Below are 25,226 nucleotides of genomic sequence, written 5' to 3'. Positions count from 1 at the left end.
CCTTCCCTCCCTGGAGGACTACGCTTCCCGCCGTGCTTTGCGCGGCGCCGTAAACACAAAGGGGCGGGACCAGTTTCTTTCCCTCCCTGAGGACTACGCTCCCCGCCGTGACGTGGAACAAAGGGGCGGCCTCCGTCCCTGAGGACTACGCTTCCCGCCATGCTTTGCGCGGCGCCGTAAGCCAAGTGGGCGTGGCCGTGGGGCGCTGAGACCGAGAGCGAGCGCCTGGTCGCGCGTCTTCTGGTCCGCGAGCGCCTCCGCCATGTCCGCCGCCAGCTGCTGCCCGCCTCAGGGGCCGACGCTGGGCAGGGACATCCCCGGCCCCGCCAAGCGGCTGATCCTGCCCGACGGAGCCGCGCTGCCTCCCGGCGACTACAGCACCACGCCGGGCGGAACCCTCTTCGGGACCACGCCGGGCGGTGAGCGGCCGAAGGGAGGGAGGGAGGGAGGGAGCGAGCGCCCCTGAGCATGTGCAGAGCGCCCCTGAGCAGCCCCCCCCGGCGGGCGCTGGCTCTTGGGACTCCCCTCCGCCTACCCCCCTCACTTCCTGTGGGAAGCAGCTCTGGAGTGCCTCTGGGCATGTGCAGAGTCTCGTTCCCAGGGAGGGCTCGGTGTGGCGGTCCCCCTTCAGACCAAGCTCTAGTAGTGCCTCTAAACATGTGCAGAGTGACAGCTGCGGGTGGGTACACCTCTGAGCATCCCTTACCACTGTGAGCTCTTGAGGGAAGTGGGGTGGCGGGAAAGGATTGGGGGCCGAGGCTCCCCTGCCACTCCACATCCCTTTTGCAATAAGCCCTGGGATCCCCAGGGCATCCTCGGGGGGGGGCAGGGTCTGTTCCTGGGAAAGAACTGGAGAATAGGTGTGGATAATATGAGGGTGAACTTGAGCCAGACCTGGTTCATCCCCCTCTTTTTAATACCACATAAGTAATATGGGGGGGGGGGAGAGAAAGAGGGAGACAAGAATTCCTTGGTCACTTAGTCAGATGCATGGAGTGTGATTCTCCGTTAACAGCTTGGCCAGTGAGTATAGGGAGCCAGAGGATGTAAAAGCCATGAAATTCAGAGTGCTGCCTTAACCACAGCACTAAGGGCCAAACTGTTCCTTATGTGGGGAGAAATGATTGAATATGCTGTTGTCCTTTTGCTAAGATTACACACACGTGGCATTTTCCTATTGGAAATCAAGCATTCCCTGAAACGATGAACTGATACTTAGTGCCAACAGTGCATGGGGGATCCTGGGGTATGGGGATTTTGGGGAAATGGGCAGTAGTTATGGTCAGGCTTGAGTCATGATACTGCCTGTTTTAGAATGATAATAACCAATTAGGAATACATATTGAGTTTGGAAGGTGGGCAGGGGAAGATAGTGTATAATTCTGTTAATTTGAGGTAGTGGAACTAATTACCTAACACAAGAGAGCAAGCCTAAAACATCAGAAATGATCTTTATTGTGTGGAGAAATGTTTTGTCTTTATGCTGTGAAACAAGTCTTTGGTTTAAAAGCTTTCTGTCCTTGGCTTCAGTGCAGGAAACTACACAAATGGCTGAAGCCAAAACAACTGATTGCAAACAGTGCAGATTAAGCCTGGTTGCTGCATGCCTTCAAAGAGGCTTTGTGTTTAGGGCCAGAGAATGGGTACCCCGAGGTTGGGGAGTGGGGAGGGACTGCCGGAGAATACGAGAGTGGAACATATTTGTTCTTTGGAAGTATTTGGGCTAGGGATCATGTGCATAGTTCAGGCGACTCTCAATTTACAAGGGTCATGCAACACTCCATGCAAATTGTTAGGCATTTTGCCACCCCTGATGTTGAGAACAAAGTAGTGAATTTCTTAGACGCTAGGAAATGCACTTAGGTGCGGAATTTAACTTGGAATGACTTAAGGCAGTGGTGAAAATGCTTCAACATAGGGCACATAATTTGGCATTGTGTTGCATATAGGGGACTTGCTCAAGACCATGCACTGAAAGTAGAAGAGGCTACATCTCGAAATAATAAGGATGCAACAGCTGAGGCAGCACTTATTTGCCTGAACCAGCACTATGATTCAGTTAAAGACTGTTTCTGTCTTCTCTGTGTTTACTGTTATGTCAGACAGTAGTAAATCTCTTGCAAAGAATGTGACTTTCTGGAGCTGGGTGATGGCTGAGCAGGGCATGATTTGTGGAATTATGTATACGGGTCTGTCAGAAAAAAAGCTGTTGCTTTCTGTCAGGCATGACACAGTTGATATTAAATGATTATATTGGCATTAGCCGAGAGCAGTCCTGGAGGCTCAAGCTTGTTTGTTTGCTTAGGCTGCAATCCTAATATTACCATGGAATACCTGTGGAATTCAATGGGACTTACTTCTGAGTAGACGTGGTTAGAACGCCAGCCTTAAGTTGCCTAGCACAGTGCAGAGGACTTAAATTCCAGTTTATAAAACAGCATTCAAAATTGTCAACAGCAAATTATGTTTGCCTACATAAAGGACGGCCACAGTCCTCTAAGCTGTCATGTGTATAACTTTTTCCAGAGTTTATCTGTGTACAATGGTTTAATCAAAGGCTGCCGAAACCTCCCCAGAATGATAAGAATAAAAGATAATGAGCAGCCTTCAGTCCATTGCCCCTTCCAATTTATTAACATTGCTGAGCAAATGTCCACAGCAATACCTGTTCATAAATTACTGGAAGTAAAAAATACAGAGATCCTTCCAGTGTGGAGAACATTCTGTTATAAGCGCCGATGTAGTAATTCCAATGGGTTGTTTTTGAATAAAAACTGTTCAGTAGCTTTATTGTTAATATCATTCCAAGAGAACGAGCCGTGCTGAGGAATGCTAGTAATTTCTTTTATTTGACTAATATCCATCTGTGTGCAAACTTCTCTGGTTCCCCATGCAGAAATGTTGCCAGGCTTTGAAATCTGTATGCTGTTGTCAACTAAATTGTTGCTTTTTTATATAGATTGTTTGAACCGAGTTAAACTGTGTGGCAGACATGCAAATGCAAAATTTAATTCTTTGGACTTGTCCTTTTCTGTCTGAAAGTCTTACTGTTGATATGAGTAGTTGAGGACCAGAGGGAAAAGTACTGGTAGCTAGAATAGCCTTGTGTATCTGAAAATGTGATCACAACTGGTGAAGCTTCCTGCATCCCTGTAGCTCAGGGTTTCCCAAACTTGGGTCCCCAGCAGTTTTTTGGACTACAATTCCCAATCATCCCTAACCTTTGCTCCTGCTAGCTAGAGATGGTGGGCATTGGAGTCCGAAAACAGCTGAAGACCCAAATTTGGGAAACCCTGCTATAGCTCATAGAGAACTTGTGGCTCTCAAGATGTTGTTGGACTCCAGCTCCCATCAGTCCCAGCCAGAGGGGCCAACAGACAGGAATTATGGGAGTTGTAGGCCAACATGGACAGCCACATGTTCCCTATCCCAGCTTTAGCTCTTTTATGCAAAACGTGGCAGGAAGCAATGCCTGAGAAAATACAGTATGGTACACCCAAGTTTGGTTGCCCCACACCTGCTACGCACACAGGTCAAGGATTGGTGTGAGATATGCACAGGTGCCGTGGCCTTGCAAGAATCAGCAAGCTGAATCTGCACACCAGGGACATGGGGCGTGGAAGAGGCATGCCTGGCTTTGTTTGTTTTTGTGTGAAGCATGATTCCTTGGCAGCCACCCAGACTGCTTCATAACATTAACTGTTTTGTAGCATGTAGCAGTGCACAAATATAATGGAGCAGGTATCTTGCAAAGAACAGAAGTGGTTTGCTTAGTGAGCTTCCGTGACGGTTTGTGGAAGGCTCCAGACTGTGCATAAACTTCTTGGGTGTTAGCATTGCTTACAGTGTTTAACTTGTTGGAAATGTGTTTTAAACAGTCTTGTTGCTCTAGATTGAAAGGTTGTTGTGGACCAGAAACCACATTGTTGTGTCGTAGTAGAGACCACTTTGTCGGAGGCATGAATTATTACCCCTTGGTTTGCAAGCTGTATATTTGTACACTCCTCTTAGGCATAGAGGGGGGAAATAGTAAGCACAGGGTCAAAAAATATGAGATACGGGTACAGTTCGTGACATTTCTATGCAAAATTCAAATATATGCAAATTCAGAGCAGGTGATGCTTCATGTATTTGACTAGGTGGGCTGTATTGGGCATAATCTTATGCCATAATGACCTTATGCATCTGTTACTCTTTAGGTCAGGCACCCCCAAATTCGGCCCTCCAGATGTTTTGAAACTACAATTCCCATCATCCCTGACCACTGGTCCTGTTAGCTAGGGATGATGGGAGTTGTAGTCCCAAAACATCTGGAGGGCCAAGTTTAGGGGTGCCTGTTTTAGGTGCTACAAAATGCATGGCTATTCTGGGGTTTGTCAGCTGGGAATTAAACATACCTAAAAAGTTATTGCTATCTGCTAATTAGTAGAAACCTGAAGAGAGTGCCTTGGGTTCTCTGCTCAGATTCAGAAGTCCTAGAACCTAGAATATTTTGCTGCACCACTATAATTTTACTTTATTTAAAGCCTTTTCCCCCTGTTTTTCTGCAGAAAATCCTCACAGAGTGGCTTATGGGTCAATAAAAAAACAGGACAGTCTCTGCCCTTGTGTTTGCTGTCTGAAAAACACAACAAAAAGGCAGAAGGAATGGGGGGGAGGGAAGAGAAGAAAGTAAACTCAGGCACTAGTTTTTAAAGTTGGAGGGTTCTTAGAACAATTAGTTGCCATAGAAACAATTCAGGTACCTGCTGGTACACCTGCTGCAAGGTAAGAGTTGAGGGAGAGCCAAAGGCATCTGGTGTCTCCGAAGACCATATGGGACAGTTCTGCTTCCTTTCTCTCCCTCAGCCTGATAGAATGCTTGCTGTTAAGTGACAGATACTTCACGTTAGTACCAAATTATTTTCATCTATTTTTAATAGTGTCAGGTTAGATAAGATGCCCAGTGGTTGTGCTTAGGTCATGAAGTATTCTCTTGATTTAATCAGTGCTATGCGGATTATTATTATTTGAAACTAAATGCACAATTGTTTCATTTTTGATTGAAGTATTTGACTTGAATTTCACTGGTCTTTAAAGTTAATAACTCTGCAGCCTTTCTGCACAAATCTGTCATTTTCTTGTAGTGTAATCCTTCCCATATTCGTCTAGCACAGTAAGTTCAATGGCACTCGCTCTGTAGCAATTTTGCGTAGGCTTGCATCATTAGCAGCTCAGCTGTATTTCAGCAGACGGCGACAATGCTGTCTTCTGTCTATGAACAGGCGCATCACAGCTATCTGCCCATCACCCATTCCCACCACCCTTCTGAGTAATACCCCTCCCCACCTTCTCACTATATAGAAGGGTCTGGAAACTTCTGTTTCAGTGTATCTGAAGAAGTGTGCATGCACATGAAAGCTCATACCAAGAACTGACTTAGTTGGTCTTTAAGGTGCTACTGGAAGGAATTTTTTTGTTCTGTCTATGAGAAACTCAGTTGCTTCATGCACTGTGGATTCCATCATGGAAAGCACTTTGGAAATTGCTATATACAAAGGCTATCCATCTTGGTTGCCTGGACGTGACTCTTACTCACTTCAGGTGACCAGGTTTATGGTTATTTAGAAGCCTGGAGGCGGAAGGCAATGCAGTCGTACCTTGGAAGTCGAACGGGAACCATTCCAGAAGTCCGTTCGACTTCCAAAATGTTCGAAAACCAAAGTCGCGGAAGCCCCATCGAACGTTTGGTTTCCAAAAGAACGTTCACAAACTGCAACAATCACTTCCAGGTTTGGTACATTTGGAAGCCAGAACATCCAAGTTCCAGGGTGTTCAGGATCCAAGGTACAACTGTAAATGTTTGTGGCACATCCAGCAAGGTCAAAACTGCTTTTCCGGCTACAGTGGAACCTCAGGTTATGTACCGTCCTCCTTCGGGTAACGAGCTCCGCTAATCCAGAGGTAGGTCTCCTGGTAGTGAACTTTGCCCCAGGATGCGAGCAGAAGTCGTGTGCCAGCGGCACGACAGCAGCGGGAGGCCCCATTAGCGAAAGGGCTCCTCAGGTTAAGAACGGACCTCCAGAACGAATTAAGTTCATAACCGGAGGTACCACGGTACTTCAAAAGCGTTCTACATCCTAGTTTGCCACAAACAGCAGTGCTAAGCCATGGTTTGACTTAACATTGCATGTGAACCTGGGCTTGTAGTTTGCCTTTTTCCAAACCAACCATGAGCTGCAGCCAAGAATTGTTCCTCGCTAACTGCACATGGATTATTTGTGGAAAACACACCATGAGCCTGAGTTTGCACATAATGCTAAGCCAAGCCATCATTTTGCTCCAGGCAGCACAGCAGCAGCAAGACCAGAAGAGGAGCGGCTGCGATTTTTGCTCTGTATGGCCACAACACTTGCTCATTCACGCATAGTTTTGCATACAAACTGAGCTTTGCCATCTTGTGTGAAGATTTAGTTTGGCAGCTGGCTACTGATCTGAGGCATTGACTAGAGGGTAAAATGAGTTTTGCTGAATAATATGTACTGTGAAAGTAGATGAGAGTTACCCTAGTAGTCTCTTGCTTGGCCCTAATAGCTTTTGCAATTATAAGTTTTTTAAACTGTGTTTATTGTTGTATTTTAAATTGTTGTAACTCGTCCTGGGATTTGAGGGTAAAGAGCTGGTATTAAATTAAAATAATAGAGTACAGTACGTGCCCTTACCATAGCAAAAAGACTGATACTGATGAATTGGAAAAATAAAAATGTGTCTCCCTTCTACGATTGGATTGAAGACTTATACAAACTCGCAACGTATGAACAATGTGCATATAAACGCAGACTTGCCATGGACAAATTGAATGATATTCGGAATCCATTCTTACAAATAGTGTAATAGGTTAAGATCTTGTGAAGTACAATAACAACCTTGTAAAATAAAAATAAAATTAAAAAATCAAAATAATACAATACAATGAATTGCCTGCAGTTGCTTCTTGGAGGAAGGTTTGCAGTTGTTATTCTCAAGGAATAAGAACTAGGCATAAAATCAAACCTACATGGAAGCTCTGGTTCTAAAACTGAGGTTCTCAAAGTCTTATGCCAAGGCATGGCTTGGCATTGGGTGGGAAAACCCTGTGATAGACACACTTTTCTCCCTATTCCCTTTGCATGATTTGCTTTCAACTTGGTGGCAAATGGTAGTTTGCCATTACATCTAAACCCAGCAAACCAGCACCTGGACCCTTCCTAGAATACGGCCAGAAACCCTTAAATCTAAAAGTGTGTGCTTATGTGAATGCTGCTTGTTTCCTTTGTTAGCTGTGCTGCTGGAGAGTAAGCGCGGGAAAGGCAGAATTCACCTGAAAGCTTTGCTGGGAAGGAGAGGAGAGGTGATGGTGTACTGCAGAGCTTTCCAAACTGTGTGTCACGCGAATACTCCCCGTGCTGCTCCTGTTTAACCTCCTGTTTGCTAATAGAACTGAATTACCATGTTGCAAAATGATGCATGCCAACGTGAAATGTCTGCTGCAAGGGTGGGGAAGATGTTACACTCCAACCCTGATCAACCCCAACTAGCATGGTCACTCGTCAGGGACGATGGGAGTCTAGCAACAGCCCTTTCTTCCACACACACCCCACTGTTGTGTAGGGGAACTGCAACTATAAATTGGGAAGTGGGGTGTGGCTGGCCATAGTGCATCTGTTGAGTTGCTTGCAAGTCTACAGCCAAGTCCAGAAATGTCACCTTGACCAACACTTTTCTCACTCCTCTAAATTGTAACCTGGACAGAGAAAGGGGTTTAGTCACGCTGGCGTCAACAGCTCTGACCTTTGACTTTCTAACGGAGGCTTATAGAGAGAGGGAGAGAGAACGGAGAGGGACAAACAGAACAGCTGACCTGATCAAAACTGTTGTTTGTCGATTGCGGCAGAGCTCAGTATGGGGAAGTGAGAACAAGAAGCTGGCCTAAGGACGTGGCTCTCTTGGTATGTCAGGGAGCACGTTTAATTCTGGTTCGTGTAAAGTGTCCAAACGTTTTTCAAAGAGGGCCAGTTTTGAAGGGCCAACCAAAGTTGTTGTCCTTTTTTTAGGGTTGAAGCTGTTGAAGTTTTTTTAGGATTTTACCCCAGGAAATTATCTGCCACGGGGCTGGATTACACCAACCAGCAGGCCGGATTAGGCCCCTGAAACAGACTTTGAACATGCCTGGTGTAAACTAATGCCGTGGCAATGTCCTGCCAATGCAGCTTTTAGATTCCATAGCTTTAGTTACCTCTGCGACCCCCCAGCTCTGCAGATGTGTTGCACATCAACAGGCCTTGGCCCATCAAAAGTCCAAAATAAATCTTACTGCTGCTGAGCAACAAGTAAGTGGCCGACGGTCCTATTCGTGGCTTGTTTTTAACTGTCTCGGATTGCTGTTGAGAGGCTTGCCAGCATCGAAGGTGTTCCTGCATAAGTGGTAACTGAATGACGTGCCGCCTCAGAGCAGAATCTCAGCACATGGCGGTCTCTGGGAAAGGGCAAGTTCCGCTTTTGGCAATCGATCACAAATGCTTGAAAAACAGCATACAGGGTGAAAGGCTAAAAACTGGGCATGGTGATGGGTGTGCATGACTGCCTGTTCTTGGGCTGAAGTAGCAAAGGGGGTGTTGAAATGGACAAGTGTTTTCCCCACTGCCACCGCACAGTGCTTGCTGTGTTTGAGAAGGCCATTGGGTCAGGTCAAGATCTCGTAGATCAGCTTTTCCAGTCTGGAGCCCTCCAGCACCTTGTGAGTTGTCGTCTGGGACATCTAGGGGGCACAAGGTTGGGAAAGCCATGGTACAATCAGTGTAAAATCCTTAAAAAATTGTCAATCAGTGATGGGGAGCCTGTGATTTTCCAGATGTTCTCGGATTCTAGCTCTCATGAGACCCAGTCACCGTGGCCAGCAGTCAGGGAGGATGGCTGGGTCTCATGGGAGTTGAAGTCCAGTAACATTCAGAGGACCACTGTGAGAGTTTCTGACTTTAAATCATGGCACACAAGCATCATTACGCCCTAGGAACATACAAGAGTCACAAAGCAGATTGTTTGAATGGCTTTTGGACACTGTTTTTTTTAAAAAATCCTAGTAAATTATATGTGGGGGGTTTATTTGAGCAATTAAAACTATATAAATTTGCACATAAAAATGAAAACAGTTTTAAAGAAGTAAAAGTTTTGTTTTAGGCGTACATATAATGCACCAAGCTTCTTGTACTTCACATACAAGAGTGAAATCCTCAGAATGGTGTTTGCTTTTCTGCAGTTTTAATAAATATGTTTATTTTAAATGTAGTTGCTTTTTGTTTTTTAAAGTCAAAATATTGGCTTGCTGCTTAAGTATCTAGATTTTGCAGCCCTATTTTTAACTGATGATGCTGTGTGTGTGTGTGTGTGTGTGTGTGTGTGTGTGTTTTGATAATATGCCATTGTTTAAAAGTCTGAGATCCAGTTTGCTACCACTTATGATTGAAAGGCCACCTTCTTCACACATCACAGAGTTAAACTGTTGAGTTCCACAGGAGAAAGTGATGGCCACAAACTGGGATGCCTCTAAAAGAGGATTAGACAAATTCATGGAGGATAAAAGCTAGCAGTTGCTACTAGGCACAATGGCTAGGTTCTGTCTCTGATGTTGGAAGCAGTCCATCTCTGCATCCCAGTTGCTAGGAATGGCAGGTGAGGAGAGTGTGCTGCTACACTAGGCTCCTGCTTTTGGTTGGCAACTGTGAAAACAGGATGCTGGACTCTTAAGCTCTTGAGCCAGTGTGGTGTAGTGGTTAAGAGCGGTAGACTCGTAATCTGATGAACCGGGTTCACTTCCCCGCTCCTCCACATGCAGCTGCTGGGTGACCTTGGGCCAGTCACACTTCTCTGAAGTCTCTCAGCCCCACTCACCTCACAGAGTGTTTGTTGTGGGGGAGGAAGGGAAAGGAGAATGTTAGCCGCTTTGAGACTCCTTCGGGTAGTGATAAAGCAGGATATCAAATCCAAACTCTTCTTAAGTTCTTTTATGACCAGGGAGTAATTGGGGGCAGGGGGAGATTCAGAAGGGCAATCCTGTACTTGACTACAGAGAAGTAAGTCCTGTTGAGTTAAATGGGGCTTACTTCCAAGTACTAAAAAATACTACCTCCATTACTTGGTTTCAGAATTAAATTGTTCAATGAGAAAAGCATATTAGCCCTTCTCTGCCATGCACACACCAGCATGTGCATACAAGCTCACGCAACTGTATGTTCATGTAAAAGGGTTACCTGTTATCATCATATACTTTCAGGACAGTGTACCCTTTGCAGAAAAAGTCACCACAAATGAGAATTCTCTGTTAAATGAGGGCTGATCTGCAGAGCATCTGCTTTACATAAAGAAAATCCCTGGTTCAATCTCTGACATCTCCAGCCAAAATAATTTGTTAGACTGCCTCTTTCCAACTTGTTTCCCCAGATGTTGGACTACAACTCCCATCATCCCTAGCGACCAGGACCAGTGGTCATTGGTGATGGGAGTTGTAGTCCAACAACATATGGGGACCCGAGTTTGAGAAAGGCTGGGTTAGCAGGTAAATTTGATGGACCCTTGCCTGGTAACCCTGAGACACGCTGTCTGTCAGAGTATTTCTTATTTAGTAAAAGCGCGTGCAATCCACCAGCAAAGCAGTTTTTACAGCTTAGGCAAAGATGAGACAGACGTGAGCTATATGTATGAGTTTACATCCCAATTACTTGGCACTGGGGGGGGGGGGTTTCAAGCACAGCCCCAATGTGGCAGCAGTTGTTCAAAGGGGAAAGGTCAAAAATCCCACCAGGTATGCCCTGTGGAATTTGGCCCTAGAAAACAACTGAAAACTTAATGGGCTAAATGGGAGGGGGTGCTATTGACCACTTCAAAAATGAAAACATTCAGACATGGCAAAACACAACTTCTGCCAATCCCATTTGTATAATGCCACAAGCCTGTTGTGCTCCCTGTCCCGTATTTGCTTTAGCATACTGGATCTTTAGATATGTGACTTGACTGTAAACTCAGGGATGGAGTCCTCCAGTGAACCTGTTATGAAATGTCCCTGCGGTAACTGGTACACCGACAACACTTCTAGGAAAACTGGTGTTGTTCTGCAAGTGTTCCAACGGCTGGCAGCTGTAATAACTGACAGGGCTTGGCTCCAGGACCTTGATTAACGGCTGTTTAATGTGGGGCGTAGTCTAAACTGGTGACTCTGCCCGTGATCTGCGGATAGTAGCCAGATTTCGAAATACTGCTACTGAGTTGGAAGATTATTTAGCACCAGTTCCTCCATGCTGAGTTTCGAAAAGCCTTTCCTCACCACACGTACACATAGAGCCTCTGTTTTGTTTGAAGAGGTCTGTTTCACTCGGCTCAGTGAATTGCAGAAGTGACATTTATAGGCCTCCTTTCTTCCAAATGGACTACGAGGTTCACCCTCCCATTTCATGCTCACAACAGCCCTTTGAGGTTGGTTAGGCTGAGATCCACTGATCTTCATGGCTGAATTGGCTTTGGAACCCAGCTCTTCCAGGACCTAGCCCACACACTATGCTTTGAGCAGGCTAAAGCAGACACATGGTGCTTTATAATGTTCGGAGCACTTCGTGTTCATTACATCAATAATCCTTGCAACAGCGCTGCAAAGTACGGCAGTATTTTCCTGGCAATGCCACAAAGCATTGCATTATATCCTATCACTTATTGTATGTCCTGCTTGCCAAGGGCATCTGTTTGACCACTGAGAACAGGATGTGGAACTAGATGGGCCTTTGTCCGATCCAGCAGGGCTTCCCTTACTTCCTTATCCTTATCCCCAAATGGGATATTCAGGGGAGCCAGTCTCTATCCCACTTCTCTGTTTTTCTTCTCCAGCTGACTGTCAACATTCCATAGCTACTGAGCACACTCAGGCCTCAATTTTTGGAGGGTTGCACCCCCTTAATCTAAAATTCTTGGCTCTCACAGCCTGCAGTTCACAAGAGGAGCAGGTGGCAGTTTGCCTAAAGTCCACTGAGTAGGTTTCTGGCTGAGAGCATTTCTGGCAAGTTGAATGCAAATTTGTGTAATAAAACCCTGGTGATCTTTTTTATTATTTTAGTAAAGGGAAAAGCTGCTTCAGTGGGGGGGGGTTTGAATGGAGAAGCGAGAAGGAAGAAAAGACGCTGAGTTTCCCCTGCTCCAATTGCTTCAACTCCTGCCTGTCGTCTTCGCCTTTATTCACTTATTTGGAGTGTAGCTAGGACCAAAGTGAGACTTGAATTGGGCTCTTCAAGGCTCACACTTAAAATTGTTGCACCAACTGTTGCTAGGTATTGACAGTCAATCCAGAAACAAGATTTCATTGACAGACGGTGGCTTTTGGAGAGTGTGTTTTGTTCTTTAAAACTGTATTTGGGGTCGTCTTTCTTCCATCCAATCCTGAGTACACGTTTTGAGATTTGGCTGCTGTTTATAGATATGCTTCCTTTTAATTCTCTCTGGAAGCAACTGCCATCTCTACCACATGGCAGAAGATAAACATTTAATTGCATTTGTGTCAGGGATGGGGGAAAGATCCCATTCACACCATACGAATCAGCCAACTTATTGGATATATTTATTCATTTTTTAACTCAAATCATGACTTCACATTGGCAACTGACCCCTCTGTTAAATGCCACTAAGCTGTCAAAGGGTGAAGACAGAACTCTGATAATGCCCCATGCCAGCTTGAATAGAGTTTGTGTAGAAACTAACATACTGTACAAAGGTATATTTTCCATTTGTTGTTCTGCGCACTTTTACCTCTGGATCAAAGGCCCCCAGAAGGGAAAGTGGCCATCCTTCTGAAAAAGGTTCCCAGCCCCTCTCCTCCTCTCCTTCCAGTTTTAAATTAACCACAGTTCCCTGTAATTGATTTTGAATTGATTTTAAAATGAATTGATTTTAGAGTGTTGTGTTACTTTTATTGTTGTCAGCCGCTCTGAGCCTGGCTTCAGCTGGGGAGGACGGGATATAAATAATTTTTTTTTACTATATTATCAATGCCCATACTTGGTAATAAGCAATGGTTTTGAACTTGGTAGGCCAAAATAGGTGCTTTAGAGGAGAGTGTGCAAACCTGATGCCGTGAAATGCAAGAGTGTAGTATAGCCTATAGCACTTGGGTGATGAACACACCAAAAAGTCCTTCCTTACCTCCTCCCTGGGATGAAAGCAGTGATTTGTGGTTGTCTCTCTTTCCTAGGTACACGCATTATATACGACCGCAAATTTTTAATGGAGTGTCGGAATTCTCCAGTTGCCAAAACACCACCTTGTGACCTTCCAGACATTCCAGGTGTTACAAGCCCAGCTGTCGAAATCCTTGGGACTGAGACCAATCTCATCCATGCTGAGGAGGAGAAGCAACCAGGCTTAGGTGAGTGATCTGTTGCTGTGTCATAAAGTGCCATCGTTTTAATCACAGGTTGCACTGATCTTACCCAGCAGCTGGTTATGGTGGTCCATCAGGAGCGCCATAAACCCTGTGTGTTGTTGCCTGCCTAGGATTGCAAAATAAGAGAATGAGGGAGACCCAGGCCTGGGTCAGCACCTGGAATCCAAGGGCAAGTGCAAAGTTCTCAGAGCTCCAGTGGAGGCCCCAAATATGTGGTCAGTGGACTGTGTTGAGTGAGCCAAGTGGTTCTCAAACTGTGCATTAAAATGAGATAGAGGTGTTAAAATGTGTGAGAGCAGGGGTAGCAAATGCGGTACATTCCAGGAATTGTTGCACTACAACTCTCATTATCCCAGGCAAGCAGGACAAACAGTCAGGGATGAAGGGAAGCTGTAGTCCAGCACATCGAGATGAGAACTGGTAAAGCTGCCTGGAAATGCAAAGGTTAAGGGTACCTCGCAAGGTTGCTTTCCATAGCACAACATTGCTCAAGCCAAATGAATATCAGCTTTTGAGAGAACACATTGTTCTCCGCTGGCAGGCAAAGAACATTGAAAACTTTTTCTACCACCTGACCATCCTTATCAAAGGTGGCAATGCCATTTGTTTGTTCATTGTCACGCTGAAAATATTAAATGGATTAAAGGCTGCCAACCTTTGAAGTCATTGCTTTTTCCAGCTGTCTCAAGGAACACATTGTGTCCAGAACTAGGTGCCTTAAATCTTTGGACACTTAAGCAGTAGGCAACATCAAGTTAATATATGCAAAACTTGGAATTCATCAGCAATTTCTTTTTCTTTTGCAGGTGAGGAAGCCCAGTTTGACATGGATATCTGAAAACCTGCCCCCTGAAATATATCTATGCATATAGATAGACACACTTTTCCAGTGAAGACGCGAAATTGCTGATGCTTCCAAAACAAGTGGGGCTTGTAGAATAGCCCACGCTTTGCAAAGCTTTCCAAGATGGAAGGTCCATTAATTATTACTACTTTTCTGGGAGGAAGAGGAGATTTCCTGTTACATAAGGACTGAAAACACTTGGCAGAGCCTCTCTGTGTTGGTGGTGGGAAGGTGGCCAAGGAGGAGCATTGGCATGGAGAGGTGGAACGCTCTGTGCAATTCTGGCCCTTGAGTTCCAGTGCCTTTGTTCGTGAATGTCTGTGCTGCCAAGCACGGCACTGGATGCAAGGACAGATATAAAATTATGCCGGATCTAGGGGATTAATACAGTGGTGGGTCATTCTTCCAATCACATCACTTGTCTATGCAACGTGCTCTACAATTGTTATCTCATCACTGTTCACAAGAAATGAGATCAACGGAAATTAGTTGTTTCTGTAAATTGACAGAACAACATTCTGCCTTAAGCTTTTTTGCAGCACAAGCACCAGTCCAGCACTGGTATCTTGATAAACTTCTACAAATAGAGTGGAAAAAGAGAGAGCCATGCTTGTTAAATCGGTTTTCCTGTTGTCTTATCTGTAGCAGTTTTTCCTAGTACCAAAGAAATTAATGGCATGCTGAAATTAATTAGACATTATCAGCAGGTTCTGGTCAATTTCACTCTGGTAGAAACACTTCTTTTAAAAAAAATAATCCTGAATGTGTTGGAGAGAGCAAGATCACTCGCTTCAAAGAGAAGTGGATTTTCAAAAACTATTGGAATGAGAAAGTATTGCTGTGGGAAAGTGGGTAGCCTGCTATCTTTCTTACTTTTTAAAGGGCTGCATACACATTCATGGAAATCTGTACACATTATTCACTGTACTTTAAAAATAAAGAAATAAAACTTTACAATTGCTCTAAGCTTTGGAGGAAATGGTTTCCCATTATTAGTAATGTTGCACAAACCATCCAATCCAATGAGCGCCTGCACTAATCATGCGCTGTCAAAGAACACATAAGAGCCTTTTCTAAATTGGTGCCCTCCAGATACTGTGGACTACAGTTCCCATCAGCCCAGGCCAGTGCTTGGGAATTGTGAGAGGTGTAGTCTGTCAGAATCTGGAGGGTAACAGGATCATAGATAGTAGATCATAGAATTGTTAAGTTGGAAGGGATCATGAGGGTCTATGCAATGCAGGAATATCTTGCCCTTTGTTAGAAACAGAGATATGAAAGCTAAGAGCCACAGTAAATGTCACCTTAAACCTAGGTTATGGGCGCAACAACGGAATGTCTGGGCGCACTTTTTTTTATAGAACAGGAAAACAAAGCAGAAAATGAATGAACTCAACTAAAATATTATGTTCATTTTTCACATGGTCTAGTCCTTCCCCTGCCCACCCCCCTAATATTCTTAAGAGGGTCTCTTCTTCAGTCTCCAGCGAGTAGCTGGAAGTTGGGGAGACAGAAAAAGGTCCTCCTTTCCTTCCACTGCAGTTTTAAGCTGAAATCTTCGCTGCAGTACTGCGCTCACTGCTCAGAAACTGCTCTCGCTAATGAAATTCCCTGTCCCAAAATGCACCTAGAACAATGGGAGTTTTGAACACTTCTTTTGCCCAATGTGGTTCCCCATCCCTGAATTAGAATATCTCAATCTTTCCTTGGAAAATGTATAAGTTTCACACACACACACACACACACTACACTATAAATGGCACAATTCTATAAGCCATTTTTAAAAATGATTCTGTTAGCATAGATTGTGTTTCCTGTAACTGATGAGAGATGGAACTTCAGTGATCTGTTTTTTTTCTTTGTTTAAAGCAAAAATGGAGAGAGTCTAATAAAGAGATTAGAGACTAAAGAGTTTAGAAAGGCTAATCTGCTAGTGGCATAAAAAGCAACAGTTGACAGAACTTTCATATATATATGTACAATGCTTTTTCTGGGGGGATGCAGGGGTATGCATACTGCTAAACATTTTGTGAATCTAAGTTTGGCCTCATTGAGGGGTAATATTTCAATATAAGCAGGAAAATGTACCCCTAAATGTTTTTTTTTAGAAAAAGAGCACTGTAGGTGTGTGTGTTTTAGGTGAGCTATCTGCCTTTGTGCATTCTCTTGTGAAAATGTCCTGAATTTCAGTTGCCCAAAGGGCAGATTGAAACCTTCCAGCATGTTAACACTTGAATAGCTGTCAAGACAAGAGTAAGATGCTATTTGTAAATGAGTGTGAAGAACTTAGCAGCAAAATCCTGGATGGTTCAGTTAGTTATTTTTAAAACTGATATTCTGCCCTTTGTCCAAAGACTCCATTGCAGCTGCAACAATAAAATATTAGCATCAATCTCAATAAAGACAGGCATCAATCCAGTGTATTAGATTTCTGTAATACAATCATCACTTAAAATTAAAGAAACTGGTTTTTTCCCCCTTTTCTCCAGGGAAAGTGGGGGGGGGGGAATCCCCTTCTTTTAATTATATCTCCTTTTCTCTTTCTACTCTACTTTTCTGACATCTCTTAGACTTTCACTAACATATTTTAATTAGCACCCCATTTTTATTTTTTACCTTTATTTTCATTTTTTATTACAATTATTAAATATTTCAATACACCTTTTATCTTTCACTTCACACACACTATTGCAACTACTTTTCTCCCTCCCCCCCTCTGCCCACCTACACACGTGCTCCTTTTTGCTCTTCAGAATATGGCAACTTTAGGCTATGCTCACCTGGTTTAGCCAGCTAAGTCAGCATGAATGATTATAAATGGTCATACTGGTGCCAAAAGTACCGGTATTTCCTTTCCTCTGGACCACATTATTGAGGCTGAGAGAGGGGTCCTATCATCTGGGCAGCCCAGGATCTCCATACAGCTGCCGAGCCCTGGAAGTCCATTATCTCTTGAGACAGATGAATGCCAACATAACGGCTTGCAAGTTGCAAGAACTTCCATAAAATCTCCAACACTGCACTTCAAATATTCTTGTCTGAAAGAGCCATCAGATGCAATTTTATAATGCCCAAGTCATTTACTACAGGCTGGTAGCTTAAACATCCTGTCATTTCTTTCCCTCTGTCTCTGAAATCTTCCTTTATGTCTTTTATTTATCCCCTCCCCCTCTTTTTTGCATGTGTTCTCTTATCCCTTTCCTCTTTCAGTTTAGGAAAGGTTCCAAGATAGAGGTCCCTACAGATGGATTTGAGGATTGGGGACCACTTAGTACATGGATAGGGAAGCTAATGCCCAGGGGGCTGGATGCGGCCCAATCGCCTTCTAAATCCGGCCCACAGACGGTCCAGGAATCAGCATGTTTTTACATGAGTAGAATGTGTCCTTTTATTTAAAATGCATCTCTGGGTTATTTGTGGGACATAGGAATTAGTTCATTTTTTTTCCAAAATATAGTCCGCCGCCCCCGCCCCCAAGGTCTGAGGGACAGTGGACCAGCCCCCTGCTAAAAACCTTTGCTGACCCCTGACTTAGTATAAATCATGTGTTATTATATCAGTGGTGACTGGAGCCCATTGGGTCTGGTAGGGTGGAAAGGAGGGAGGCCAACAGCAGGGGGCGCCAGAGCTAATGAGAAGTGGAACTACTGCAAGTGGAACCAACTATTTCTATTTTTGAGCTCCTCTCTGCTGAAGTCTACAAGGGCAACACTGAGGCAAAGGAGAAGGAAGGCAACCCTCCGCTCCTTGGACTGGTAAGACAGGCAGATGGGCACTGGCTGAGGGCAGACTGAGTTTGGTGGGGCAGGGCTCCATTCACCCAAATGGACCCTTCTCCACTGTTAGAACTTCCTTAGCTCCATTAACATTTCTAAGCAATGTATATAAAACTACAAACAGAGAGAGAGAGAGAGAGAGAGAATAAGAGAAATAAAAATTAGTCACAAAGCCGCACCAAATGCTACATTAAAATGCAAGCTGCTATAGGAAGTTCATCAAGGAGTGTGCCTGCCTAGGTTCAAGTGGGAGGAAGTTCCACAGGCTTGGGCCCACAACACTGAACACACAGTTTCTAGCAGTTACAACCTGTGCACCTGAGCCATGGGGGATCACCCGAAGAGACTCCCCCAAAGTGACCTGGCAGGAATATAAGGGGTTAAGATGATGAGGAACAGAGACACACACTAAGATATGCAGGGCTCCAGTTGGTATGCTAAATCAGGGGAGGTCAGAAGGCAGATCAGGGATCTACTGGGAGACCTCTAGGATGATTTGCAAAGGTTTCCAGCTCCCTATGTTTTAACAATGGCAACAAAAACAAAGCCTGCCTCCCTTTCTAAATGAAGCTGCTGCAATCAACAAGGTTGGTGAGAAACAGGAATAGATAGATAGATAGATAGATAGATAGATAGATAGATAGATAGATAGATAGATAGATATAGATGATAGATAAAATTTTGACTGCTTTATATTTTTTAAAGAAAAATACCTCAAAGCAGTTTACGACCTAAATTAAAGCATCCAATAAAGCATTACATAATATCAAAATAAAAGATTCCAGATAATGGTCAGACGAGAAACCCACATTTAAAGCAGGATTTAATTAACAGGAAAACAAAAATTCTCTTAAACATAAAAAATTATGGATAAAAGTCATTTTCAAAAAACAGTTATATCAAAATGCCATAATAACTGAACAGAATCGGTAGAAGCTGCCCCCACACTCACCCTCTGTGACAGTTTCCTCTCCTCTGCATCCAAAGCAAACATTTAGTCTGCAGAATTAGATAGCAGTATATTAAGCATCAGGGACGCAGGTGGCGCTGTGGGTTAAAGCCTCAGCGCCTAGGACTTGCCGATCGAAAGGTCGGCGGTTCGAATCCCTGCGGTGGGGTGCGCTCCCGCTGCTCGGTCCCAGCGCCTGCCAACCTAGCAGTTCGAAAGCACCTCCGGGTGCAAGTAGATAAATAGGGACCGCTTACCAGCGGGAAGGTAAATGGCGTTTCCGTGTGCTGCGCTGGCTCGCCAGATGCAGCTTTGTCACGCTGGCCACGTGACCCGGAAGTGTCTCCGGACAGCGCTGGCCCCTGGCCTCTTAAGTGAGATGGGCGCACAACCCCAGAGTCTGTCAAGACTGGCCCGTATGGGCAGGGGGCAGGGGTACCTTTACCTTTACCTATATTAAGCATCATTTATAAGCAGCTCATTCAACCACTTTCCATCCGGAAGGATTTGTGTGAAAGCTTTGGAATACCAATTCATGCGCTGAGCATGTGCTCAGGTTTGGTTTATGTGCTCCACTTCTGTCTCCGCTGTCCTCCAAGGGGGCTGTATGTGGCTCCTCTCTCTCCCCATTTCATTCTCACAAGTGGTTTTCTGCTTGCGGTTTTCCAGCCGGATGAAGAGGTTTTATCAGCTGGGAAGCTTGCTGTCTTCTTGATGAATGTTTGGTTCCGGTCAAGGTATTATAGGAAGACATGATCAAGGCAAACCAGTGGCTTTTATAGCTCATGATTGTCCACACTGGCTGGCTCCTAAAGAAGACTGGCAAGTTCAATTAATGGAACATGCTGAAATGGCAAAACTGACAATGAAATTAAGAGGCAGAGAAGACAAAGAATTTAAGGAAGAGTGGAAGATGTTTATTGCATATATACAGAAGCATTGTCTCCTTCTGTAATCTTCTTGGGACTCTAGCCCAATGGTTGCCATTAATTTGATTCTGAATTGATTTTAGAATGTATTTCAATTAATTGATTTTGATTTTATGTAAACTGTACTATTTTTACTGTTGTTAGCTGCTCTCAGCCCGGCTTTGGCTGGGGAGCGCGGGATATAAATAATTTGTTATTATTATTACTGTATTATTAAGAGGTTAATACATTAGCAGGGTTTTAAAAGTACAATGAATGGATAATAGGTGATTTAAATATGTTACAAACGTAACAAGGGGCATGCAGTATGTTGACAAATAATGGTACCAGGGAAGGGATTAGAGGGAAGTCAGTTTGTTTCGTTTTGTTTTCGTATTGTGTTATTTTGTTGGTTTTTTATTATTATTATTTCTGTTATTTTTGAAAAATCAATAAAATATTTTTTTGAAAAAAAACACCAAACCACTGGCTGGCTCTAGCTTTCCCGGGTTTCAGGCAGGGGGGGTTCTCTAACCCTACCCAGGGCACTGGGGACTGAATCTGGGACCTTCTGTGTCCAAAGCAGATGTTCTACTACCAAGCTAATGGCTTTACCCCAAACCAACAATGCTTGTGTTGCATTAGCATGGGACTCCTTTGTCCCCCATGAAGTATTTTCCACCCAGTCATGGCTGATAGGCCATTCAGTTCACTGGGACTTAAGCATGGATTGGTCAATAAACTGGGGATTTACTATCAATCCGAACTACAAACTAGTTTAACTGGATAAAATGGCCTCGGTCCAGTATACCTGAAGGAGCGTCTCCACCCCCATCATTCTGCCCGGACGCTGAGGTCCAGCGCCGAGGGCCTTCTGGCGGTTCCCTCATTGCGAGAAGCAAAGCTACAGGGAACCAGGCAGAGGGCCTTCTCGGTAGTGGCGCCCGCCCTGTGGAACGCCCTTCCAGCAGATGTCAAAGCGATAAACAACTACCTGACATTCAGAAGACATCTGAAGGCAGCCCTGTTCAGGGAAGTTTTTAACGTGTGATATTTTACTGTATTTTTGGTTTTTATGGAAGCCACCCAGAGGCCCAGCCAGATGGGCGGGGTATAAATAATAAATAATAAATTATTATTATTATTATTATTATTATTATTATTATTATTATTATTATTATTATTATTGTTATTATTATTCCAATTCAACGGGACTTAACAGGGCTTAAATCCAAATGCTGTCGACTCAATGATGTTGAGATGAGCAAGGCTATAGTGCAAGAGTGACACCCCCCCCCTCCCCAATGAGATGGCAACAATCTGATTGAGGGAGCATCGCAGAACAACCGTGCAGAACAGAATGGTGGATGGATTGTCCAGTACTATATATAAATCCAGCACTAAAGCACTCTTAATCTTTCAGTGACATGTTGTGGAATATACCTGCAAAAAAACAACAACCAAAAATTTAAAAAACCTCATGAGTCTGAAGGAACTTAATTGATTACAGTCCTTAGTACAGTGGTACCTTGGTTTACAACCATAATCCATTCCAGAGGTCCGTTCATAAACCAAAACAGATTGTAACCCAAGGCACACTTCTGCCAATGGGGCTTCAAAAAAAAATGTTCGTAATCCCCCAAAAAAGGGTTGTAATCCAAAACAAAGTTCACAAACCGGGTCACGCACTTCTGGGTTTGACATGTTTGTAATCCAAAACGTATGCAAACCAGACTGTTCGCAAACCAAGATACCACTGTATATTATAGGTAAGCTTGTGGGAAAATTCAAGTAAAATCGCTAAAGGAGAAATCACTCTTGAACTGAGAAAGTCTGCGTGTGCTTTTACACTGTAGCCACATCGTAGCAAGAAATAAAAATACGTTTCTGTATTTGATTAGAATATGACTTGAAGTTTGAAGGTCTTTCTCTTTTTTAAATTTTATTTAGTTTTTCAGATTTTAAAAAAATTGCAAACAATTATCAAACTATCAACATAGAAAGAGAATCCCAAAGACTCTCCTGAACGTCTCTCCTCCCCTTTGTGGGTCTTTATATTAACCTTTTCCTCCTGCATCCTGTCTATGAATCAAATCTTTTAAATCTCCATTATACCCAAAATTCAACATTAAGCTACAAGTGTTATTCCAGTCCTACTAATAATTACAGATAGGTAGCCGTGTTGGTCTGCCATAGTCAAAACAAAACAAAATTCCTTCCAGTAGCACCTTAAAGACCAACTAAGTCAGTTCTTGGTATGAGCTCATACCAAGAACTGACTTAGTTGGTCTTTAAGGTGCTACTAATAATTGTAATTGTTTCAATGGTTTTTAAGGTAAATTACATATTTCCCCCGTTCTTTCTTAAAATTTTGGTCTTCAGGAAGACCATGAAGTTTGAAGGGCTTTCACATAGGAGATTAATGGAAAGAAACAATATTAGGATCTACACAGAATGAAATACTAATAACAACTCTTTTTTCACTTTAAAGATGAACAAATTTATTGTGTTTGAATCTTAGCCACATGAGGAAGCATCCTTTATACATGGATATAGAAAAGTAAAAAGCTGTGATCATCGGAGTCAAGTTGTCATAAATGTAAAAAGTAGAGACCGATAGTATTCAATTAAAGCTTATATGTATAACAAATAAATTCAGTGAACATAGATAATAGGAGTAATTGGTGGTAGCATAATCCTCATAACTCATGCAGTGTCAATTAATGCCTGTAGTGAGACACAGACATGGGGGAGATAGTATTAGTATTATTGCAAAGCAAAGGATAGAAAAAGAACACAAATACTTAGCCCCATAAATGATTACGCAAGAAAGAAAGCATAGGTAATAGAATAATTAATGGGATAAGGAACATTAAAGACAAAAGCAAAAGAAAGAAAGAAAGAAAGAAAGAAAGAAAGAAAGAAAGAAAGAAAGAAAGAAAGAAAGCCTCAAATCCTTGACTAAATAATTAAGGCAAAGAAAAAGACCCATACAAAGTTTAGGAAATCATGCAAAGCGTAGGCTCATCTGAAGAATATTTACTTCTCAGTTATCCAAACAAAAGAAAATCTGGGTCAATCAGGTTTCCTCTGAATTTACCACACAGTCTCATATCAGTGCAATGTTATGCTACCAATGCATTCCTGTTCATCAGAGAATTTTGATGACCCACATTTCACATGCCCAAAAGGCATTCAAAGAGGTGTGACAGCAATTTATGAAAAAATCAACAGTGCTAAAAAGGCCTCTAGGGAAAGGAAGATACTAACTGGTGCTCAATGGAGTCCAGCTCAGCAGGCATGTATTTCCCTGGCAGGGGGCACAAAGCTCAAAAAAATGCATTTGAAAGCAGGTGTGTAGCTCGGTTAGTAGCCTTTGCTTAGCACATCCCTGCTTCAGAGTGAGAGTAATGGCACTTGCGTGCATTTACATGCAAATGTCTCTCATCAGATCATTAGCACTTCAAACATGTTCCTACATGCTAAAGGTCCAGCGCAGTTTGGGAACATTTGCATCAAAGCTAGTCAGGCCTTTGCCCCTTAATCCTCAAAATAATCTGCCTTGTCTGGGTGTATAAGATTTAGGCTCATTATTGATGAAGTGGATGAGGTTAATACCACATCGGGGCATCATAGCCAAATCCTAAGTGTACTGCTAATTTTTAAAAATGGCTTCCTCTGGATTCAGAATGTCAATACATGAGAATGCAGAAATACGAGAAGCACAAGGTGGGCTGAGTTGGATATCTCTCTAATGATCTGATCTAACAACCCTTATTTTCCTCCCTCAGAGAAATGCAGATTTAACATTTAGATGTGTTAGTCCCTTCTAAGTATTTTGAATATTCCTTTATTTTTCTGAATTTCCCTGGTGAGGGACCAGCAGGATTCGAATTGCACTGGAATAACAAATGTATATTTCTTCCATGCCATTGTTTTCTGATGCGGCTTCCAGTTTCTTCTGAAAACAATGCCTGCTGTGTAGTACGTCTGCAACTTCTTTTTTAAAGCCATCACCAGTGCTTTTTTTTCTTTAAAAATGTTTAGGGGTACTCTCATTTTGACTCAAGACTTATTTAGTCTGTAACTGACTAAATAAATAAATACTGCTTAATATGCACAGGGTTGTCTCCAATGCTAGTCTTGCTGAAAGTAGACCCATGGAAGTTAATGGGCATGATTAACTTAGGTTAATTAATTATGTAGATCTGTTAATTTCAGTTGGTCTACTCTGAGGACAGTTGAGTTGGATACAGCCCATTATCTCAAAATGGAACAGCAACACATTTATCACAAGGTGGAAACAGAGCCTTACCTGACACCTGTATGCATGCTGGCTCTATAAGCCAAAAAGCAGGGTATCTCATTGTGTGTTAAGACCCCACCAGGATACATTTGTACAGTGGTACCTCGGGTTACAGGGACTCGGGTGGCGCTGTGGGTTAAACCACAGAGCCTAGGACTTGCAGATCAGAAGGTCAGCGGTTCGAATCCCCATGACGGGGTGAGCTTCCGTTGCTCAGTCCCAGCTCCTGCCAACCTAGCAGTTCAAAAGCATGTCAAAGTGGAAGTAGATAAATAGGTACTGCTCTGGCGGGAAGGTAAACGGCGTTTCCGTGCGCTGCTCTGGTTCGCCAGAAGTTGCTTAGTCATGCTGGCCACATGACCCAGAAGCTGTATGCCGGCTCCCTCGGCCAGTAAAACGAGATGAGTGCCGCAACCCCAGAGTCGGCCAGGACTGGACCTAATGGTCAGGGGTCCCTTTACCTTTACCTTTACCTTTATCTACCTCGGGTTACATACACTTCAGGTTACATACGCTTCAGGTTACAGACCCCGCTAACCCAGAAATAGTACCTCAGGTTAACTATTTTGCTTCAGGATGAGAACAGAAATCGTGTGGTGGCAGCAGGAGGCCCCATTAGCTAAAGTGGTACCTCAGGTTAAGAACAGTTTCAGGTTAAGAACGGACCTCTGGAACGAATTAAGTACTTAATCCGAGGTACCACTGTATACATATCGAGTCTGTTTTGACCTTCCAATAACTGTTTGAAGGTAGGCAGTAGTTTGAGCAGGTATGGTTTCATAAGAACTGAAACACAGAGGCTGTGGAGGTCATCTGCTCTAACCTATTTATGGATCAGCAGTGCAGGATGCAGCTGCAAACCATCCCTGCCAGATGTTTCTGCAGCCTCTGTTTAAATGCCTCTGGAGAAGAAGAGCCCACCCACCTCCTGAGCCAGTCTGCTCCACTGTCAAACAACTCTTGCTCTCCTAACGTTTAGCCAACATCTGTTTCCCTACATGGTCCATG

General features: G+C 43.5%; 2 protein-coding genes across 2 annotated transcripts in view; one reads left to right on the top strand and one right to left on the bottom strand.

Moving 5' to 3' along the window:
* Nucleotides 1–4,779, bottom strand: part of LOC310832128 (neuropeptide FF receptor 1-like) — a 32,482-nt gene extending 27,703 nt beyond the window's left edge. Inside the window, exon 1 of the mRNA XM_083713690.1 lies at nucleotides 4,746–4,779. The gene's annotated coding sequence lies outside the window, so the exon portion shown is untranslated. The remainder of the gene's footprint in view (nucleotides 1–4,745) is intronic.
* On the top strand, nucleotides 166–15,245 carry EIF4EBP1 (eukaryotic translation initiation factor 4E binding protein 1). The gene is made up of 3 exons (XM_083713870.1): nucleotides 166–419; nucleotides 13,244–13,417; nucleotides 14,242–15,245. Exons 1-3 carry the CDS (start codon nucleotides 263–265, stop codon nucleotides 14,271–14,273), a joined length of 363 nt encoding a protein of 120 aa, XP_083569996.1. The 5' UTR covers nucleotides 166–262; the 3' UTR covers nucleotides 14,274–15,245.
* Nucleotides 15,246–25,226: the final 9,981 nt, after the last annotated feature.

Source organism: Podarcis gaigeae (assembly GCF_964106915.1).
Source record: "Podarcis gaigeae genome assembly, chromosome: 15".
In the NCBI taxonomy this organism is placed as follows: domain Eukaryota; kingdom Metazoa; phylum Chordata; class Lepidosauria; order Squamata; family Lacertidae; genus Podarcis; species Podarcis gaigeae.
Note: the sequence above shows the minus strand (reverse complement) of the source record. Positions and strands in the feature narration are given on the sequence as shown.